The sequence below is a fragment of the Pithys albifrons genome, chromosome 8 (assembly GCF_047495875.1).
Source record: "Pithys albifrons albifrons isolate INPA30051 chromosome 8, PitAlb_v1, whole genome shotgun sequence".
Lineage (NCBI taxonomy): Eukaryota > Metazoa > Chordata > Aves > Passeriformes > Thamnophilidae > Pithys > Pithys albifrons.
The window spans coordinates 33,428,867-33,451,780 of NC_092465.1; the positions used below are offsets into that span (position 1 = coordinate 33,428,867).

Genomic DNA, 22,914 nt, shown 5'->3' on the forward strand with positions numbered 1-22,914 from the left:
AATTGCTGTTAGAATCAAGTTTTCTAGTGACAGAATACAATTTATGACTAGATCTTCCTTCTTCCTTGTGATTACAATTTTTTTCATTCAAAGTTAATATGTGCCACTTGAGCTGAGAAAGTAAAAGTTGTGTAAATGTGACATTATTGCCATATGACTGAGCATATAACTGTAAATTACAAATATACTACAAAATATTTGCTGGTCAATTAAATGTATTTTACAAAATATACCCAAGATAAAAAAATAAACAAACACAGCATCCCTGTTAAGAGGTATTTTATTCCAAAATTCTAAATATCAGAATCAAGTCAATGCTTACATTTTGCAATTTATCCAATCATAATATTTTGAAAATGTATACATATGTAGAAAAATACAACCTAATAAAAACAATCAAATTTGCATTAGGATGAAAAGAATGAGTTGAAAGGAAAATCATAGCTTAATAGCTATATATTTCATACCAGTACAAAACTACTGTGCCACAATATCCACTTCTTTTCTCAAAATTTATAATTTAATACAAAATAAGGTGACTTCAAATGTATATTGCTCTTATTAAATGTACCGAAGACCTTGGAAACAAGTTGAGTAACTGAAAATATTTCCAAGTATTTACTACATGACTAAGAAACACAAAATGCAGCACTCTTGTTAGTATGTTAATTTTCTGCTTGTGCAAACAATGCTCTACTGATTTAATGTACAAGCAAAAAAAAAAAAAGAAAAATTCATTACAAAGAAACAAAATGTTACATTTTCAGCATATTTGTATAATAGCAAATACAGGTTTCCTTCGTGGATGGAAAACTAAAACCTGTCGAAGTCTTTTGAAGAGTCAAATTCTACATTGAATGTTCAATTACTTTGCAAAAGCCAAGGGTCAAGTTACTCAACTTTGATGCAGCATATCTGGAGAAGGTCATTGCATGAAAGGTTAGATTTCCTGTATTATATTAAAATTCTACACACTGGAAAAAATACACCAAAATACTGAATACCATAACCACATGAAACAGTAGTACTACTACAGAGTCAAAACCATTATTGTATAGTCTCTAGTCAAATTTTTCACAATGGACTTAATTGTACCAGTTCTCAGTAAATCAAGAGTTAGTAATGGATACACATGAGAATATACATTGTGTTTCACCCAATGTGGGTGATCAGAAACTTCCTATTCCATTCATCTCCTCAGTTCAACACACTGATTTGTTAATGTCCTTACAAACACTGACCACTGTAAGTCAACAAATGCTGCATCCCTTCTTAGGGAACAAAAATTAGCAACTTGGCAGTGAACTAGATCTGATGACATTATATTGCACGTGGGCATCAGAACCTACAGACTCAGTACCAAAGAGCTCAGATCCCACTCACATCCATGAGAGTTATGAGAGCCCAGCATAAAACCATGATTCAAACTGGCATTTGGTCCTGACAGGAGGCCACTGCCAGAGAACTAACAGGTTCCTCCCATCTCAGAAACAGACAAACAAAAAATCATCTCTTTGCTTTAAAGCTCATCTGGGGTCTGCCACTACCTTCGCACTTTTTGGATTTCCATTTTTCTTTTATGAAATCCTTTTTCCTGCTGCCCCTCATTTACAGCCAGCAGCATTGAACACAAAGGATCACTTTCAAGGATCATATTAGTTGGGACCAAAGACAAAGCCTGACTCTACTTTCATCAGGCTAATGCTGCTCTGGGATTGTCTGTGTTGGTGTAGGAAAAAATTTGTGAGGGTAATCAACAGCAAATCTGAATGCTGCAAAAATGTAAGTGCACCATGAATCCTTCAAATCACCAAGAGCATGCTGATTATACCTGAAATATCTTCAAAATACTCATGACCTAAATAATTTAAAATATTTGCTTGGAATAAATGCTTTATAAAGAAAGAGCACATGTAATAAAACTTCTTAAAGTTTCCAAAGACACCATGTGAATCAAAGTCCAACATGCAGATCAAAATTTAAAAGAGAAAAATGGGACAAATAAAATTCTGAACTTGATACACAAATTTCCTCAAGTATTTCAGATTATGTTGATAAATGTAGCCCTTACTTGACTTTACAGTCATGCCTATATAAAAGCTATCTCCACAATTTCATAGTTTCTTGAAAGAAATGTAAACCTATAAACTAGGTTCCGTGCTTTACATTTTCAAAATATTGTCAAATATAGTAATAGATTATATGCATTTTGTAATACAAATCACTTCACTGACATGAGATGCTGCAATAATTGCAAACTGGAGTACTTATATAAATTCATATTTCATTATAAAAGATATAGCTCTTTAAAAGTGTATTTATTGTCTAAATAATTACATAGCTGTTGATTCTATATTCATAAAAAATATGCTTCTCAACAGAAGGCTGATTCTCTGGGGTTTTTTTAAAATGCTTTCTGTATACATCTTTAGCACATCAATTTTGACTCAAAGGCATTAATTTCATTCCAAAATACATTTTTAAAGTTTCTTTAAAATCTTTAACATCATTCTACAATATTTGCTGTAAGTATAAGTCAATGCCTGTGAATCAGTATGAAATTTATACTGATACAAGTACATGCATAGTCTGGAATCTTATTGCTGAATCTAGAATGTGCTGCCAAATGTTTCCTGCACTTCAGGAAAAGTTCCAGTTTGGAACCTCCCTGAAACTGAATTTGAGGTGTTACATCAATGTTCACTAAGTAACTTGTACTTGGTACATTTACCACATATTACTTGCTCCATTTACAAATGGTAGTGTGAGGTTTTTAACCAAACTGGAAATTAGTGGACATGAAGAAATTATTTGATTTTATTCTCTAGTAGAATGCATAAAATAAAAATCACTTAAATAAATCTTACTTTATGTAACTTCAAAAATGGAAGAAACTTTCCATAGCTACAGCAGTTGTACCAATAAAATGTACCTTTTTATCCTGAAAGTCAGCAAAATGAGTTTCCAGTTGCCACAGTAAAATGATGATGCAGTTAGCACTGACATTAACAATGCTACAGTATCCCTTCCATGTCAGCTAGAGATCTAGATCATGCTTTTCTAAAATATTTTTTAATCTCCTTATAACGCCTAGACATACAAGTAGTCTCCTAAATTTCAAGTCAGCATAGTGTGTACATGTAATGAAAGCACACATGTAAGAATTAGAGCTATAATCTGTCTGACAGTCTCTTAAACCTCTTAACCTACTAAGATCAAGACTGGGTAAAACCAATCTCCTTGCACATATATAATCAGTTGACAAAGTGTGTGAACTACAAGCCTGTGCAAGGAACTGAAATGCTGTTCTATCAAAGCCACATTTTGAGGCCAGGATTGAAGCCTAACTCCTGATTCTTTACTATATAATAGTAACAATACTAAGAGCAAAGACAAAAATAAAACTGACCACACTGAAGACCTTGAAAATTCAGTGAAAACAGAATTATGCCCTATAGCCTTTCATATAAAGTAATTATATCTAAATAAACAGTCTGAAACAAACCAATGTAAATGGATAAATACATAAGTCTATATTTGGTCTACATACTGGCCCCCAAAGACTGTGTGCTGTCTCCCTAGAGGACTCAGATGCCATCATGGTTCAGTGAGTAAGAATGGACTCAACAATGAAAGCCATTTGTGGATTTTGAATCCCTGAAAGGATGCAGAAATAGGAGTTGAATCGAACTGTTCATTTCAGATAATTCTGGGCTTAGCAGGATTTGTGATATTTATGGGGGAGATGCAGCTTTGAACAAAAACCCCAAGGTACAAAATCAAACCAACTAGAGTTTTTGTCCTTTTAAGAGTTTGTGTACATAGAAATCTCACTGGTGTAAATACAGTAGAAGTCTTACTTTATGTATGTGGCTGCACAGAGGGAGTTTATAATGTAATTTATTCCCTTTTAGGAATAGAGAATAAACACCTCTGATAGAAGGCACCTTTGTTTACGTATGTCCACTCTAAGATCTGTGCAACACAGTTACACGTGGTTGCAGGCTGAACCACCTCCTAATGTGCAGTTACTTGTCTACTGAAGTGCATAGAAAATGTCCTTTTGTTGTCTCGTAAGAAGCTTCACTTTACTACACCAATGGTGAGGGAAATAAGCGAAGAATGACGTAAAGCCTGTGGCTTTAAATCACTGACCTTCTGGTAAGTTTAAAAAACAAAACCAGAATATTTAGTGTTTTTTCTGGTAATGAAATGTACTGAACATAATGAAATGTCTTGTGCAATGAAATGTCTTTTGTGCAATGGAACATACAATGAATGAAGCAATGAATGAAATTCAACAAGCCAATGAAACAATGAATGAGTGAAATGAAACCAGCCAAATCAACCCTCTCTTTTCAAACCCTTTCACACTGCCAGCTCTGCTCTGCTTCGTTTGACAACCTCACTGTTCCCTCGGGGCAGGAGACAAGGCAGGTGTGAGTGTGGCCAAGATCCATGTGTCTGGCAGATAGTCTGGTTTAAACAGTCTCTATGTTATTCCATCCTGCACAAAATGTGAGAATTAACAACAGCTCCTGTACAGTGCCTCAGGTAACCTGTCACAGAGGATTCCCTCTGCTCTTTTGCCAGAAAGCAAAATTCAATCCGAGTAATATACCGATTTAATTTCAAACCATGGGGAGGTTTGCCTTGTGGACATAAAAGCTATGGGTTTTCTCTGACATGTCTGTTGGCAGCCACAGTCCAGCGTCTTGTTCCTGGCAGAACATGAATGCAACCATGCTGGCAAGAATTCTGTGGAATACCTGGATCCTGCTCTGTGGAAATAGACAGAAGAGTCTTTGGATCTTGCCCTGAATCCTTTCCCTAGGTCCCATACAAAGTACACCAGTCCCAGCTTTCCATTGCTCACTTTGTGTGTGTAGGCTCAATCCCTACAGTGAGAGACCTGGGGTCTGGAGAACAGTATTTGTAAAGTCTAGAGGGAAACCATGAGACAGATGACTAAGCAGGCAAGGGAACAGGTACAGAATAGGTATCAGATGTGAATAATTCCACTGAATATTTTGTATTCTTTGAGCAGGAGAAGAAATTGTTATCATGGTTAATGAGTCAAAGAATATTCTTCAGTTTTGTAAAACAAGCTACATTCATGTTTTTGTGCAACTAACTTCCAAGAGCTCGAAAATGAAATGTAGTGTACTTCAACAGAAATCAACCAAAACCACATGTGTAATCCAACAAGTACCCATGGAAGCTGTTGGCTTCAAGAGCAAATGCAGAATCCATGTAGAAATTCATAGAAAGTTGGCACATGAATCCAAAAAGATGATGTCTCCTATATCCCAGTAAGCAAAACCAAAGCACTATGTATCAGGTAAGCTTTTCACACAGCAGTCAGTGCAGATGCATTAGTCACAAGTATGAACATAATTAATACAAAAAGGAGGATTTAAATATAATGCTCTTATTTTGCACGTGCTGATGCCTTCTGAGATCAGCAGCTCTGCAGTTGTGTTTTCCTGTTGATGGAGAGACCACTATTTCTAACCAAGATGTACACAATTTTAAATTTCAGAATGTCTTACAGATAAAACTCTGCTTAAGCTTCTGATGTTCCTTCCCCATTCTCATGTGGTTGCAATTGTTCTCTTTCTTGTTCTTCCTGCGGTGGTCTCACACGTTTGAAAAAGCCCATCTGTAGTTCAGAGAACAATAAAGAAATTGCATTATGATTTGCCAAATAAACACATCATTTTTCTTGTTTTTTGTTAACTGATTATATTGGTTTTTTGTCTGTACTCTCTTTTTCCTCATTTTTGACCTCCAAAGGCAGTAAATAACAGCTGAAAAATTAAACCAAGTAAGTCAGCACAATCACAGACATCCTTTTTTATTTAGCTTTTTCCTGACAAAACTGAAAGGCTTTTACAGTTATCCAAAAACTTAACTTATTCAGATGATCAGGGGACGAAGGGATTTCTGCAAAATGCTGGCACTCTATGAAATAATACATCACTAGTATGGAAAAAAAACCCCAACACTTACCCTGTACATAACAAACACTAGAACAGCCAAGAGCAGCAACCCTGCTAGGACAGCCAAAATGATAACCCACACTGGCACAGGCATAGGCTGTGGTTGAATGCCCCAGGTAATATTTGTAGTAACCTAACAGAAAAATACAATAAATCACACTTTGCACCACAGTGACAAGCTGAGTTCATTCATGCAGTTTAGGTTTTGTATATCTTGATCTTGTAGTGATTATAACCTTAATCCAGTATAAATTACTTTTTCTCTCCAATGTGAGTAAAAAGCTTTAGATTAATGGTGACATGAAGACTTCACTGACCCAAATTTAATAGGATTTTAAAATTAAACTAAAACAGAGGTTTTGGGTTTGTTTGGTTTGTTTTTGTTGGTTTTTTTCCCAGTCGGTGATAACATGGCAATTTATCTTCTGTAATGCTTGATGTTTTTCAGTAAAACTGTAAGAATCTGAAAATATTTGGGAGAGAAACTATTTTTTTTCTTAAAAAGCAGTATTCCTTGAAACAAAAATCCAACTCCACAAGGCTTATGAGAGAAAAAACCACAGTAAATAACAGGCACTAGAAACCATATTCAAAATTAAATCTATCACAATCCTTTTCAACCTTTTTCTCAACTGTTAATGCTATAGTGCTTACAAAAACTTTTAATTTGGCAGCCCAACCAAATGGCCTATATATTGCTTTCTGTTTGCATGCTGTCTCCTTTCTCTTGGAAACCCCCTGGGGCACAGATGCTCTTTTTGTTCCACATTCATATAGTACTTCATATAATAAAATAAAGGTCCATTACTCAAGCTCTGAGTGCTACTACAGTAGAAAACAAATTTCAAGTAAAATATTTCTCTAACTGAAACAGCATTAACAAGAACATTAAGACTGTTCATCATAATTTCTTTTCATTTTCAATTAAGTCTTTCCAGATACAAATATTGTCAACTTTAGTCTTAGTTCTACCCTGAACTGAACTGATACTAATATATGAACCAAATAGCTGGTAACAATTATATTAAGCCACAAAAATGCTACTCAACAATAATTGTCTCTGTATTAGTTTTTAAATGATTATGTATGGTAACTCAAGCTGGATGTAAATGACTTACTACTGTAGAATTGTGGATATCCTCAAAGGAAAGGTTCTTATAAGGGAACTCAATAACACTGAAAGAAGCAGATGATTTGAGAGAGTAGGAGTGATTCTGATTTTCCTTCTGTGTAAGAAAAACAAAATTAGTACTGCATGTGGATACGGAAATCACTTTGAATGTTTCAGAAATAGGGCCAGAGTATTCACAGTCACTCACGTTCATGAAAGTTTGGGTCCAAAGGCGTGATTTTAAATACAATATTGCACTCTTTCCCCTTTCCAGGTGGCCAACTTGACAGACAATCTTTAAACAGTCAGCAGTTCCACAGCCCTGCATATAAAAATATTTGAAAAGTCATTAATGGCATTCCATTTAATTAATCATTTACTTTGCATACATATACACACCCTCTTATCCTCCTTCCCCCATAAATTATTCAAATACATTAAATAACCTGCAGTACTGGATAATTACTTATAGTTTGCAGTTAGAAAGACAGTGATATGGCAATATGTTTATTTCCTATGACAGATTATTTCCAGTCTTGTTTAGAGAGGACAGATCCTCCACGTGTCTGATTGCAGAGTCCACTGACCAGCTGGGAAACACATGTTGTGCAATCAGCTGTGATTTGTAGCAAAGATGAAGCCTGCAGCCCTCCCCTGCTTCCTCCCAGGTGTCCTATTTTACCAGCCTTCCTGCTGTAAGTATTGATTTACAAATAACACAGTATAGAACATTTACACTGAATGAAGAGCCCAAGGTGACCTTAAAGGACTTAAAACAAAAGGGCACAAAACTGTTGGTGTATTGTCAACACCTCAGAGTGGGAATGCTGAGAGCTTACCAGAGTGTGCACGTCCCCTTCAACAGCAGTCACATCTCTTCGACTGACACGATGGTCACGGTTATCTTCCCTGCCAACTGTTTCATTCTTATCATCATCTTTAGATGCAGAAATCTAAGATACACCAAGGGAATTCAAATAATAAATTAGATATTTGCAGACTTCAAAGGTAAGGTCAAGAAAATATACAACTGCAGGTTTCTCTCTTTCTGTCCTGGCTATTCTTCAGACTCTGGCTGTACCTACAGCTGTAATTAAAATATTGAGAAAACTTACAAGAGAGTTGTAAAAAATATAGTATTGAAAATGGTATAGCAGAAGCACAGCAGATTTGTATTTATTTATTCACTGAAGTTCCTTTCTGATTATCAAAGATACATGAGTATTCTTTGTTGTTCTATACGTGGAGTAGTTTCCTTGTTTGCTTGAACTCTTTTAAAACTAATATACTGATTTTTGCTACTTGTTCTAAACTATCTTGGAATTTAGCTCTCTACACTCAATTAAACTTGCTGGTTTTATTCAGGTGTTTCTTTGTCTGGTCCAGCCTAGGAAAAAGGAGTGTCTTCTGCTCTGTGTTCTGCAAACTACATGTTTTGCTGACAGTGATGCCCTGTGTAAGCCCCACCAAAACACACCTATTGACCTCTGGGACATTTGCAGGAGAGTCTAGATAAACAAGCCAGTCATAGGAAAAATAATGTCATTTTATTCCAAGAAACAACACCCAGGAAATTTACATATACAGCCTAGAAGTATATGGAATGTTTCTGTTCACAGTTACATTCAATATAACTCCATTACTTTGGACTTAGAACTCACACAGTACAGCCTTACAGAAAAAAAGAAGAAAACCTCACAATGAAAAGAAACCAGACAAATTGATCTTTGGGTTGACAACCTATTACCTACCTCTTCTTTCATCTGCTATATATATTGAATGTTCTATCAAAGAGTGCAGTCTTATTACTGAAAAACTAACCCTGTGTTAGATATTCTCAGGGAGTTGGCTACTTTGAGTGTTTACAAAACACCCAACATTCTTTGTTCCACTCCAAAAAAAAAGGAAAATCCTGCTTACCTTAATTTTCAATGGATTGATTTCCATATCAGAAGTGCAGTTCATGGGACCATCCATTTCATACTGAACAATATATAACAGCGTGTTGTTTTTATATTTGTAAGGCCATTGCAGAGTCATCATCACCTTGCTGAATGCACTTGGACCATTGTTTCTCAGCTGATTATGACAAAAAAATTTAGAGATGTAAAAAACACCAAACAATGCTACTTTGTTTGTTAATGTGCCTATAGTTGTTTTTTTTAATTGATATATTATTTGAGCCATAAATGTTATAAAGCCATTACCCCAACCCTCAAACATTTATGGCAATAGCATGAACATCTTTACCTAAAAGTCATAGCCAAAATTCAGTACCTCAACAGGCAAAACTTCAAATTACTTCTGTACTTTGACAAAATATAAATTGAAGAAAAGCTATATGACATCAGGGTTTTTTTGCCTTCCATAAATGTAATTTTTCACTGATAAAACATGGGTTGGTTTTTTTCACTCTATTGCACGAATCACAGCCCTGTACCTGTCCAAGCCAAGATACGCTGAGCGCACATTCAACCACCAGTAAGTTTCATCAGAGAAATGCTCCCTTAAGTTCTAGAACAACTTTTAACTATTACTATTCAGACAGCTCTCAGAAAGTCTGGTTTAATGAAACAGTCTGGATTAAAGCTGTGAGAATTCTCCTGTGGAAATTTTAAATACTTAAATTTTTTCAAGGCAAAAGACTTCACATTGATGATTCAGAACAGCTGGAGTACAAATGAGGATACCGAATAATTTACAGCCATGAGCCATTTCTGAATGTAAAAAGTTACTTCAGGTACTTTATCTGGAATTTAAAAGGTGAGAAAGTAAAATATGGGTAATTATGTAAGTAATTAGCCCCTTTTGTTTGGCCACTCCTCTTACACCAACTGCAGGTATTCCAACCCTTCTCACAGATAGCAATTATTGACCCAGCATTAAAGAAAGATAATACTTACTTCCATGCAAGACAAAAATAAATTTAAAAAAATCCTAATTTATGCCATAGAAAAGCTACACCAGAAGATTTCATTTATCACAGAACTCTGTCATTGAAATTAGTAGTAATTCCATACCTCATAAATATGCTGAACTAAGGGCCCAATATCATCTTCTGTTTCTGGGTTCTCCTTTGGCTGCCAATTTGCAATAGGAAGGAATATGTGATCAGGAGACGACACACTAAACAGTAAAGCAAAGAAGTTGTTATTATCAAGTATGAAACGATAAATATTATTTTCCAGAACACCTAAAAAAAAGCCAACATGATTAACATACAGTCTCCAATTTTTCATCCTATGTATATAAAAATAGAAAGAAAAGAAATTGAGTGCCTTGAATATTAAATGTTCAGTTTTTTTCTCTACATGAAAAGATTAACCTTGTATTTAGGAATAATTTTTCCTGTTCTAAATTTTGGATTCATCCTATAACATCCAGTAAACCACTCACAGAACTAAGATACACACAAGTCATCCAAAAAACATAAAGCATGAAGTACTTTGATAATCAGAAATACTGATGATGTAGAGCCTTAGCAATACAGTCCTAAAAGTAATTCAGCATCCACTGAAAATAGTGAATGAGGCTTTTCCAGTGTGCCAGCCCTCACTTCTCAGATGCTGAAAAAATTAGATCACAATAATGAGCATAATGGAAATTTTAAAATGTCATGACTCAGGAATTCAAGTTAACTGGCTAAGCAAGAGGACTGTAGAGACTTTAGGTGTCATTTCTGGTAAGCAGAAGGGACAGAGGTAACAGAGTCATTACAATGTTAATACTGTGCTTCAGACTGAAGGAGGTGAGGGCATTGCAAGTTTAACTTCCACAGGATTTTCAACTTCAACTTTAGATAAGGTTTCAGGGTTTTTTTGTATAAAAACCCAGTCAGTTTGTGGAGGAGGAAAGTGACCTGGAGAAATGTGTAACTGCATACATGAGGGGTGATTTTTTAATTCTTCTAAACAATTCTCTAGCAATGGAGGAAAAACATTCCTTTGTGGAACTGATTTTGTAATTATTTAGAATTGCTTAAGATCCAAAAGTCCAAAGGGTGACTGGAGAGAACAAGGTTGTCTTTATGATTAAAAATTCCCTAAGTTTTCCTGAAAACTTATGCAGACCTGAAAGTTCAGTGAATATAAAGAAGCAAATATGCAAAGCTCATTACAAAAGGTTTATTAAAATAGTATCAGTGCTTACCCTCTAATTTCAACAGCTGCTAAAATAGCAAGGTCAGCCTGATAGAATGCTACTGGGCTTAGATTGTCATACAGGTTGGAACTGCAGAGAAAATAAAAGGTAATTTCTTAAATGAAATAAACAAAGTATTTAATAAGAAACCCCACACATTAAAATAATTCCATGTAACATCATAACATGACTCCTGAGCACAATTGTTAAAAACTAAGGAGCAGCTTCAAGCAAGTTCTCACCTTAAATGCATGACACATCTGATTATTCTGTCTCCCTAACCAAACAACTGCCTTTAGAAAGACCTTCAATCCTCTAATTATTCTTTGCTGCTGCTGTAATCAAAACATACATGCAACAGGGCTTTCCTCCTGACCTGTAAATACCCTATTTGTTAGAGTTGCTCTGCTAGGCCCTCAGCCACCTTTGGAAATCTAGTTTTGTGAGTTTAAGACAACTGGTGTGATCCTTAAAACCTCCTCAGGGTAATACCTTGGTAATTCCTGTCACTGTGAACTGTGATTACCACATTCGACTGCATCATTGTTTGCTCTTCTTGCTTTCAAAAGTCATGCAAAGAAATTGCTTCCATAAAAGGTGGAAAATGTTATAGGAGCTCCCCTTTTCTTCCATCAGAAGACAAGCATGACTTAAGCAACCTCACTGACTCTTTTGGATTCAGGTGACTGCTGTTAGCCTAAGGAAGATGACAGACCTCCCAGAGAAGATCACTTTCTCTAAAGAACTGGGTCACTGCCACTGACACAACTTACTGCTGATGGAGAACAGAACAAAATTGAAGAGACAGCAATGGAAGAGCAAAGACATATTTAATGCTGCCAAAGCATTTGATCAGTATGGCAAACCACTGTACCATTTAAATAGAATGGTAGGTTTATATTTATTTAACTCTTGTAGATAAAAAATGCATATGTGGATGAGAATAATTTAGTTCCTACATTAAAATAATGAAGCCCTTAAAAGGAAAAAGAAGCTTTTGATCCACCATAGGGAAAAAAGGAAACAGCTGAATTTGAACTGCCCATTAAGCAACATAAAACTGTGTTGGGTAAATCCTAATGATCACATCTTCAAATCTTAAGCATCATCTCCAGAAGGTATAAATTCAGATTTATATATCATATGACAGTGTTGTGCTCATCTGATAATTGACAGAAACACAACTGTTTTGTTCCATTTAATTGTCAGACTCTTATACTGGCTACTGTGATGGTTCACTGCTCATTGCTTCTTCTCAGACCACCCCATGCACTGTCTGTTCTGAAAGACTCTCATCCTCAAAAACAATAAAATGTGAAATTCTGGCTTTACATCAGAAGGAATTCAGAGTTTAAACATCAGTTTTAAAAGAGGACTATAAACCCAAAGTCATTCTGTGGTGCTACCTGAGTATCAGGAGAGTACAATGGTATGCAGGTACAAATGTGTTCTGTGTTTATTTTTTAAACAACTATAAGGCCAAGACCAGAGAATTAGTCTAGAGTGAAACTGAGTAATGTACAGCCTATTTACTGTGCATGTTTTCTACCAGGTGAGGTACATACTCATGGATTTCCATACCTTCGGATTTGCAAGTCAAACTTCACCGAGGTGTCCATCTCAGACTGCTGGTGCACGCTGAAACGCAGGCCAGCTAACAGCTTGAGAAAAACATCACCATGGGTCAGTGAAAGCACAATAAAAGACATAACAACAGCTTCTTAATGCTCTTATACTAAAATAAAATTGCTTGAGACTTGTGGTCATGAGAGAATGAACACACGCAGAGAACTGGCAAACAAAACTTGCCCAGTTCCTCGCGACTGGAAGTACCTCCCTCTCTGCAGGTCAGTCAAGGCATCACTGCCATAAAATAGAAAAGGAAGGATTACATCATGCTCCCTGCCCTTGCTTCTGCCATTTTCACCCATAACTAACCCTCCCTGTGTGTTGCAAAAGTACTGTAGTTTAAAGAACAGTTCACACAAATGATTCGAAATTCATTCCCGAGGTTTGTACTATGTCAGTGATCGACAGTTGCTTTAATATCTGTGCAGTTCAGCTTCATATACTTTGAAAGACTTTGGAAATAGCATTTACTTATCTACACAAAATGTCTCTTGGAAGAAAAGCATCATCAAGGTGTTTATAATTGTGATTTTCAGTTGATTTCCTCAGAAAATAAGACTAATTAAAATCATAAAATCTGCCAGGTCCCACTAATAGTTTTTTATTCTTCCAATTTCAGCTACATTTGGTGGAATTGTAGAGGTCTCAACTAGACAAAACTCTCTTTAAATTTTCACAAAATTAGGCAGAAGTGAGATGAGCTAAGAGAAAGGTGTGTTTTGAGCAAGCTCTTGATTTTATTCTAAAAATTGCATATCAGATAAATATAAAGACAAACTCATGAGGGACCAGAATTCATTAATTCTACTACTTAATGAGCTTCTATTCTGAGCTGCATCATAAAACTCATGACCACTCGGTTCAGCCTTTAATTTAGCTGCTGTAAAGTTGAAACCAAGTACCACAGTACTAACAAAACATGCGGGCAGCTTAATGTCAGCCAGTTCTAATCTTAATTTCCTGGGAGTAAACATCCTGCCCAAACACTACTGTGATTAAGAAAAATGTCACCTGCCCTCCTGTTTGATTTACCAGACACTTGTTGGACCAAACCTTACCTTAGTTCCTGCTTTCATGGGATTTCCCAAGTCACAAACTACCAGGCGAGTTTCATTCTCTGTTTTAAATGCACATGACAGTCTGGCTAGAGCCTGCAACACATCAAGAAGAAATATCAAGGAATGCCATTCTTTATATCTGAACACCTGGAGAGATGTTCTAGATACACGGCATTAACTTAAACATAATTTCTCAGCCCAAGTCAGTCAAGCACTAAAATCCTAGTATGAAAGTTTCCATGGAGACAAATGTTTCTGAGACAAGGTAAATCTCTTTCCAAGGTTGTAAAAAGAGAAATTCAATACTCTTATATTGGGTAGAAATTATGATTTTTGTGAATAAAGCATTTTTCCATGTGATTCTTTGTAACCTGTGTGAAGAACTTTGGCAATTGGGCAAACTCTCAATAGGAAAATAAAGATTAGAAGGCAACTGAATCTCCAATCCAAAGATTGGAAGGCAAAATAGCATGAATACCTATTAACTTACTCAAAATGAGGTCTTGGGAGACCTATCAGATTTTGGATGAAGTCAGATCACAAAGCTCTAGAGTAGCAGAAGTAAACTGGAGAACCAAACCAAAGCATGGTCCAACAGATAAAAAAGTCAGGAACGAGATTTTAATATTCTGTTTAGTCAGGATAACCCAAGACTTTATACATACTTAGGTGGAAGAGAAGAGCAATACCCAACACCACTTGCCTCATACCTGCCTAGCTCTTTAACCAGTGTGTGACAAGCTAAGTCTAAAATAAACTAAATTAACAAGGGCACTGTTCAAATAAAAACTTGGAGCAGAGGAAATATGATGACTCAAAGAAGTCAGTTAGAATTGTACCTCATTGTTACGAACAACTCCGATGAAATCTGCTTGGGGTGGAACGACGACAAAGAGCTCTGCTTCATAGGCTCCTTCCCCTTGGTTCTGAGCACTGACAATGAGTGTCAAGGGATTGTCATCACCAATATAGATCTGCTTCTGATCACTACAAAAAACAGGGCAAAAATGAGCTCTGCATTCATGTTCTAAAGTGTATCAAGTATCTGAACTTACAGAAACAAGATACATTCTGAAACTGCACAAAGACATTACAGAAACCTGGGGCAGTACCTGTGCTTCAGGAACACCAGAAGAGCTCTACATTAATCACAAAAATGGAGCAAATACTAAGTTTTGTTTTGTAAGAATCTTTTCTATAAAATTTACAACAAACCACAACACCTTTCTGTAACAAGGAACAAACAACTATGAACAGCTAAATCCCTGTGTACATTTGGAATTACATGCCCACTTTGCAGAGGTACAAGTATGTATTTATAACAAAACTCAAGGGAAGGCTCAATTGCAGAATGCAGCTAAGACCTCGGCAGTGCCTTTGTTCCAGATACAAAGAGACTGTCTTTTCAAACTATATATTTTCATTTCACCAGCCACAAGGAAACCTGATTGTGCCTGCACTGACATACAATGTTTCTGAAGTGTTTGCATGAATTAGTGCTTGTGAAGTGTTCTAACTACATATGTGTGCATATGCTGTGGCACTGCACTAAGGGCATAAAAATCCAGATTATGAATAGAGATAATACACTAAGATTTGCTTTAGGGCATACAAAGCACAAAGACTTGGACTCAATAAAGAATTATCACTTAAAACTTCTTTCTTTTTTCCAGGTTTGATAGAAGATATTAACAATACCAACAATTTTTTTTCATATGTGTAACAACAGAGCCCTACTCTCCCCTTCTTGAATAAAATCACAAATTCATGCATCTATCTAGTATTAACAGTGGTACAATAGCAGCCAACGCTGGGCCATTCTTGCTATGCAAGTCCAGCTTAGCAAATGGACAGATAAACATGGTGTACTTATTGTGGAGGCCAGGACAGGAGTCAGGGGTGTGCTCTCCCTGCATTACATGCTAAAGACTTTAGGTTGAAAAGCAGAAAATGGGTTTTCTTTAAAATATATAAGCTTGAGTTTAAACTGTATACATTGAAAGTTCTATTTATTTCAACACATCCTTCAAACAAAAGTATTACAAGCTCTTGAACTTTCAAATTAAAGTAGGGAAATTCCTTTTCCTTGTAATATTTTTCATATGCATTTACCTTTCTACTGACACCTCCAGCTTTGGTTTGCAGATATTATCATCCCCGCAATCCAGAAGAATATGTGCCTATGCAGAAATCAAATGCAGATTGTTGTAATAATTCCTGCATCTCTTCCAACATACATTTCCAAGAATATTGTTTCACCACCACATTAAAAAAATCTAAATAGCTAGTAATGAGTTATTTTCATATCCTTAATCTCGGAAGGGAACAAATGAGTTTTATACCTGGGGAGCACTGTGCCTCATCCTGCCCCACTGCAATTCTAGGACTGATGTCTACACCTTAACCATCTTTCCATACTTTGAGTAATCTGTTCAAATTGAGTTGCATCTCCACTATCCTCTTCACAAACAAGTGTAAAAATTTGTACAAAGGGTAGAAATAGAAAAAACTGCTTATTACCTTAAGAGAACTAGAAGGATAAACATAATGTACATAGAAAAGCATAGTGTGAGCAATGTATGAAACACTCCAAGCCTTAAAACTTTCAGTACTACTCTGCTTTTCTGCAGAAAACTGTTAATTAGTAATGTGAAAAGGAGGTCCAGCACTAAAATAAATTTGACACAGAGAGATGAAAAAAACCCAAAAACAAATCAAACAAACAAGACCAACAAACAATAACCATCAGTACTTCCATAATTCAAAGACCAAAGCCTAGATGTATATTTAGGTATTTTAATTTTTCAGAAGTCACAAAATGAATGTAAGTTGAGAGAAAGTTTTGAAAGCCAAGTTCTCTCATCACAGACTGTGTGAGCAATATACCTGTCTGCTCATATTAGCAGGGGTGAACTGGTTGAGGATAGGGTGCAATCCTGTTGCATCTGCAGCTGTTCTGTAATCCAGGCGATATTCCATAAAAATAGTAATGGGAGTCAGCTTGTCTCTAAATTCAGACTCATCCTGAGGAAAGCAAATATCTGAATTATAATTAAAACACAGTAGGAATGAGGAGGCCAAAGCAACATGAAAACTTCTGAGCTCTTTTCAAACCAGAAAAACCTCATGTCAGAAAACCTACTGTTTATCAAGTGTTGATCCTGCCTTTCAGAGTAGTTACAAACCATCTCTTAGCTTTATGTTTGGCACAGACTTGATCAGTGTAAACTCTGCTTACTTTCTGAGAGTAATGGAAATTACAGTTTGTTTCAGGTTCTTACTTCAGAGTTTATCTTGTGTGGGCAGAAACCTATTGATAACTTACAGTTTTCTCCTGGTTTTGCTTCCATTTAAGGTGATTTCATGTAGGCTGTGTGCCATTACATTCTTTATGAAAATGTCAGGTGGAAATGTGTTAAAGTGTTACTGGCACTGAGATCTGAAATTTCTAATTCTGTATATCTTACCTACAAGGCAAGTCAAAGAAAGGTGTAACGTATCCTCCATGGATCTTTAATTATTACTAGTATATTTACTGGCTTTTGGGGTTTTTTAGAAAGTAAGTATTGTTCATGTTTGATTTATGAGTACTCAGACATAAGTCTGAGTTCCATGTAAGTTACCCAGCTACACACAATGTTACTTTTACTGGCTTGCATTTTTCAGTTGTGTTAGTATCTGCTCACTTCTGTGGGGACTAAAACAGAAAGCATGAGAAAAAGAAAGCTTAATATTTCAGCTTTCTCTGTCTCCTCTGCTGTTTGCTGATTATGGCTTTTTAGTTACAGATCTATATTTTTCCTTATTTTTTTTCATCTCCAAAGTAGATGACAACACCTGTTTACTGAGTTTTGTATTACTTGGAAATTACAACTAATTTGATGCCTGGTTGATTCATCCAAGACATCCATAAAAAAGTTCAGTATTGAATTTCCAATCCCTTAAGGGACCAAGACCTTAATCCCCATCATATCCGCTGATCATCCTCTGATAGCAGTGATAACCCAGGACAGACAGATGGCCTTAGTAATTTCATGTCTACCCACTGAGCATCAATTTTCTCTAGCATTTCTTTTTTTTTAACACCTAACACAAGGAACTTGTAATAGACTGTGCACTAAAAATTATTTGCCCAAAACATAAAATGCTACTTACCCTCAAGAAGGCGTCAAGTTCTTCGCAGTTCATTTTGCCCCCCTTTGTAATAGTCATGTTCTTAGAGTGGCTGGGCTGTTTGCTGTGGAGAAAGAGGGCTCTCCTTATAGCTCCTTTCTGCTTAAGTTTATCCAAGAGCAGCTCCACCTGGAAATCTATCCAATCCAAAGCATTTGGGTTAGGGATATTTCATTCCATTAAACACAGTGCAGATTCCCATCCAGCTACAATGGAAATGCGGTACTTTCCCCTTTTAAAACATCCAGTTCTTTCAATGTAACATCTGTTACTACAGTAGTTCTCAAGCACTGTTGCTGTCCTAAACTGGACTTTGATTTTTCCTTAAATCTAGAAACATGTAAGAGCACTGATACATTTATAATTGCTATAGAATTGCAAGAACAAAAGTCAAAATTTTTCTCTCAGAAAAAAATTTAAAGAAATCTTGCATATAGCACTTGTATGTTTAAACTCTATTGCTCATCTAATTACTTCAAATATTTTACATAGATAATGAAATTTAAAAGTATGTAACAGATATTTATATGAGCTTTCCCAGATCACACCACCTCTATACATGCCATAAAGAAAATAAGGAAGAGCTTTTATAATTAGTAGGCAAAACCTGATTGCAGCAGGCTGCCTGCTGCACTCATGGAGACCACTAAAAAACCTTTTGGAATCAATCTTTTCTTGATTCTGATCCAGACAATCTGATGAAAACAAGTCAGTGATATCAATCAGAAGGTCATGATTTCAACAGAAATATGAGAAGTCCCCTGTGGCTGGTCCATCTTTTAGGCCTAACAATGCACATACTTGAACATTCTTGTCTACAACTCCCCTCACTGAGAGTTAATTAAATTCTCTAAAATACAAAAGACTTTTTAAGACTAGTAAAACAAATGGTTGAACATATGCTTAAGGTCCCAAGTAGGCTCAAATGACACTGACTTCTACACAGCAACAGCCAAAAACCCTGCTGAAGACAGTCATGGAGATGTGCACGGCTGCCCAAGGGGTAGGAGCATGCTGGAAAGGGCAGAAAACTGTTTCAATAATGAAAATAATAATGACCTGCCTGGAAGCAACACAAAAAGGCTTAAAAGTTTTTAAACAAGCAGAACTTACTGAGGGAGTTCGGGAGCTTTCCTTTGCCATCCGCTTTTAAGCAGAACTTTACTTTGAAGCTGTTTTGGAGGAAGAGAAAAATACTTATTTCATGCACTTTTTCTGTTTCCTCCTAAAATTCTTCACTGTTTATTTCTGTTCAAAGGTGTTATTTTGTATTGTCTGTTCTTTCAGAAAAAAAAATCTGGCTTTGTCTTCTTCTTAATTAGCTGAGTAGACTTCCTGAATCCTTTCAAAACTGGAAGCTTACAAAAATAAAACCCAAGAAAGGCCCTCCCCTCAAAGGAAAACAAATATACCCTGCTTACCATGAAACTTTCACATCTCCTAGTGAACAGGCTTTGTTTTCCGGGTTTAGAATGGTTGGATTAACTTCCAGAGCAGCATTTACTCTAATAACTGGTCTAGCCCTGCAAAGAAAACATCCTCTTGGACAGCATTCAACACCATGTTAGACAGTACCCTCCCCAAACTGTGGAGTATACACAAACAAACAGTATTTACTGAAACTAAGAAAAACAAATAATCACTGAGTACATGAGGGAAAAGTGGGAAACTTTTCTGAGCCCTTTCATTTCCACTAGTCAGAACGTGGACAACTGTGTAAAGAGGAAGTCCTATTTATTTCAAGCACAGATAAATAAGGCATTTTCCTAAAATGAGTGATTTTGGATGAGAACATTGGGATTTCAGTATAATAGCTAGCAGCACCCAGTATGTATCAGAATCTAGGGTACTGTCAGCCAGAAAGCCTTGAAGAAAGCTTATTTATATTTCCTCTTAACTATGCATTATTGAGAAAGATCAATTTTAGACAGCAGACTGTAGGATTACTCAGTGACAACAGCAGTATAACCTTTTTTCACCTTCAGCATTTTGGAAGGTGGAGTGACAGAATTTCAGACTGATCCTGCCTTCTTTTGTAGCTCAAGAACATCACTGAGCTTTCCTTCTGCTTGCACGTAGGTATGAGCACAGAGTGACCCTCACCTGTACAAAACAGCTGTGTCAACACCAAAGGCTCCAACAATCAAGTCTAGGAAGAAAGAAGACATATTACACATTAAAATTTGTTGAAAAATAAATTGTCAGAGGTGGGACTGCTATTAAGTTATTTGAAAGTGAATTAAGAGCAAAGGACCTGGATATCCATTTTTGTCCACATCTGTGGCTCCTTTGAGTGAGTACCCAAAACTGGGTGGCATAGTGCGAGCGGCCCACTGCCCTTCCAGAATTTGGGATGGGACTGAATTCAAACCACTTGCTCTTCCATTGTAGATATAGACAAGTCCTCTCTTGTCCTCTCCTCCATACGGTGCAGCAACTGCAATATCTGGAAACCAAAATTAGAATCATCAATGCCTCCACAGAGTAGGAGAACATATTTGTGCTTGCGTCACTCAGTCATTTCTGATACTACAGTTTCAATGTGTGTCAGGAGGGAGGAAATGCAAACAGCCTTTAAAATGCTCATCAACAACCTTGGTTTATTTTTAATTGGAGGCTGGTTTTTCTAGAAAGTATCAGTGCTTCATAAGAATGTTTCATAGACTTGTATAGTGGGAGGAGGGAAAGAAATAGTTCTGCAAATGCCTGACTTGCAGCCAAGTGGTATGGATTTGAGATGCTTTTGATATTACTAAAACACTCAGAATTAGTAATTGTTGACGCCAAATCACAAAACTAAGTGGGACTATCTTCCCATTTCATTAACACGCTCATGTTCCTCCAAAGGGTGTGACATTTCAATAATTCCAGAAAATTTAAATCATCCTAAACCAATGGTAAATATCAAATTCCTGTCTAGCCTGGTCATGGCTTGGCAATATCTTTTATGGAGAACTTCCAGTTAGTGCATTTATTCTATCTCTTAAAGCTTAATAAATTTGAGAGTACTTGTTGTCAGTTATTAATAAACAGTAATAAAACAAAATGCTAATTAGACTATGTGCAAGGACAGCTTTGGAAGCGTAAATATGATCTAAATTCAACAATCAACAGTAAAAGACCAATCACTAAACACTACACAGAGTAATTTCACTTTTCCTTCCTTTTTACTTAACTTTGAGAAAGTTTGGTGAAAATATTAAGGACTCAAAAGTTTTCTGTTTTGTATTTTTGACTCATATTTACAAACTTTATGACAACAGTAAAAATTCCAATCTTGCACCATACTGTGATGGAAAGCATTTTAATTAACACTCCCAAAATGAAGCAGAGTAATAAACAAAACAAACAGCAAAGTAATTAAAAAGAGGCAGCTTTTGCTATGATTTTCTTGCCTACAGTGTATTTCATATTGAAGTATGATAGAAACATTTTTGGGATAATTTTATCAAGGGACTTGAGTTTTGGCTATTTCCAATGTCTTTTGTAAATAGTTGCAGTGATATCATATCCTCACAGATTCTGTATATTATTAGCAGCTAAAAAGGTCCCTTCCAACTCGAACTATTCTAAGACTATGATTTCAGCAAAAATAAATTAGAGCTACATGGGAACTTGAAGCATCAACCTACTGTCATTTGTGATCTTTCAGAAAATCAATAGCTTGCAAGCAGAATGCAAAAAAAGAGCATTTTTGGTGAAAACTCAAATTCCTACTACTATTTAGGCAACACTGGAGTATGACATGTTTAACAAGGTGTTCTCCCTGGGATTCCTGGAAGTCTCTGACCCAAACCTATAGTATAGGATTATTGCCTGTTTCATTGCCCTTAATTCTTAAGTGAAACCAACAAGTTCCTAAAGTAACAAGAAGCACAGGCAACGAGTTTGAGAGTCCTCAGCTCCAGTTGTGTCAGACTCAGACTTCTCATCCAATTACTGGCTCATGACACTCAGCTCTTGGTACAACCAGCTGTAGTTATGGAATATTTTCACCAAACTCTTCCAATCTGAAACAGACTTTTCCCAAGAAAATCTCTTTTATCAGAGCATTTTTAACCAGCTCTTTGAAACAAAACCTTCCTTTCAATCATCATTGTGTTTCTGGAGAGGAAAATGAGCTTCAAGCAATGGAAACAGGAAGATCATAATGCAGATTTTCTAACAAGTCACAATGGAGAGTTGGCTATTTCATCACAGTTTCTGTTGTAGTTATCACTCAGAAAGTAATGAGCTGATCAGTGGAACAGCTCAAGTAATCCATGCTGTAGCTGCAATGGTATAGTCTCTGCTCGATGCATCCATGGAACTCCTGTTAGCATTCCTGAGAGTAGCATACAAGCATCGAAAGGAGTCTAGACCTCAGTGTTTGTGTGCAGAGTCCAGTCAGTGTGCTGGCTACATTCCCTCTACAAAGGAGAAACATTGATCAATAAATGATGTCCTACCATTGAAGCCATCCTGGTCCAGATCCCCCAGAGGTGCAATGGCGCTGCCGAATCGTGCGAAGATCTCAAAGCCATTCAGCTTGGCTGTCTGGAACCCTCCAGAGGCTCTCTGAAGGCAAATGGACACTTGGCCGACCTCCTGAAGTTTCCCATCTGAGCCTCGATCCATAAAAAGAGGTGCCCCAATAAACAGATCTGTATAACTGGACCAAAGAAGGACAAGATTCTTTAGTAATAGCATGAAAATCCATTGTCTTAAGCATCTGTTAGTAGGATTAACTTAGCACTGAAGTCAATACTAAGATCAAAATTAACTATCTTTAAATTTCAACTGAAGGCAAATCTTTGTTGAC

The 22,914-nt window shown here is 36.4% G+C and overlaps 1 protein-coding gene across 1 annotated transcript in view; it reads right to left on the bottom strand.

The window, feature by feature from the left end:
• Positions 1-262: 262 nt before the first annotated feature.
• The window catches only part of ITGAV (integrin subunit alpha V), a 45,483-nt gene continuing 22,831 nt past the window's right edge, over positions 263-22,914 (bottom strand). Inside the window, exons 12-30 of the mRNA XM_071562871.1 lie at positions 22,562-22,764; positions 20,368-20,559; positions 20,217-20,262; positions 19,535-19,636; positions 19,227-19,285; positions 18,096-18,250; positions 16,827-16,964; positions 16,053-16,120; positions 14,780-14,927; positions 13,941-14,033; positions 12,835-12,914; positions 11,263-11,343; positions 10,134-10,239; positions 9,034-9,192; positions 7,953-8,066; positions 7,322-7,435; positions 7,121-7,228; positions 6,013-6,135; positions 263-5,662 (exon numbers count right to left, since the gene is read on the bottom strand). Of these exons, the coding sequence (XP_071418972.1) occupies positions 5,567-5,662; positions 6,013-6,135; positions 7,121-7,228; positions 7,322-7,435; positions 7,953-8,066; positions 9,034-9,192; positions 10,134-10,239; positions 11,263-11,343; positions 12,835-12,914; positions 13,941-14,033; positions 14,780-14,927; positions 16,053-16,120; positions 16,827-16,964; positions 18,096-18,250; positions 19,227-19,285; positions 19,535-19,636; positions 20,217-20,262; positions 20,368-20,559; positions 22,562-22,764 (2,185 nt within the window). The 3' untranslated portion in view covers positions 263-5,566. The remainder of the gene's footprint in view (positions 5,663-6,012; positions 6,136-7,120; positions 7,229-7,321; positions 7,436-7,952; positions 8,067-9,033; positions 9,193-10,133; positions 10,240-11,262; positions 11,344-12,834; positions 12,915-13,940; positions 14,034-14,779; positions 14,928-16,052; positions 16,121-16,826; positions 16,965-18,095; positions 18,251-19,226; positions 19,286-19,534; positions 19,637-20,216; positions 20,263-20,367; positions 20,560-22,561; positions 22,765-22,914) is intronic.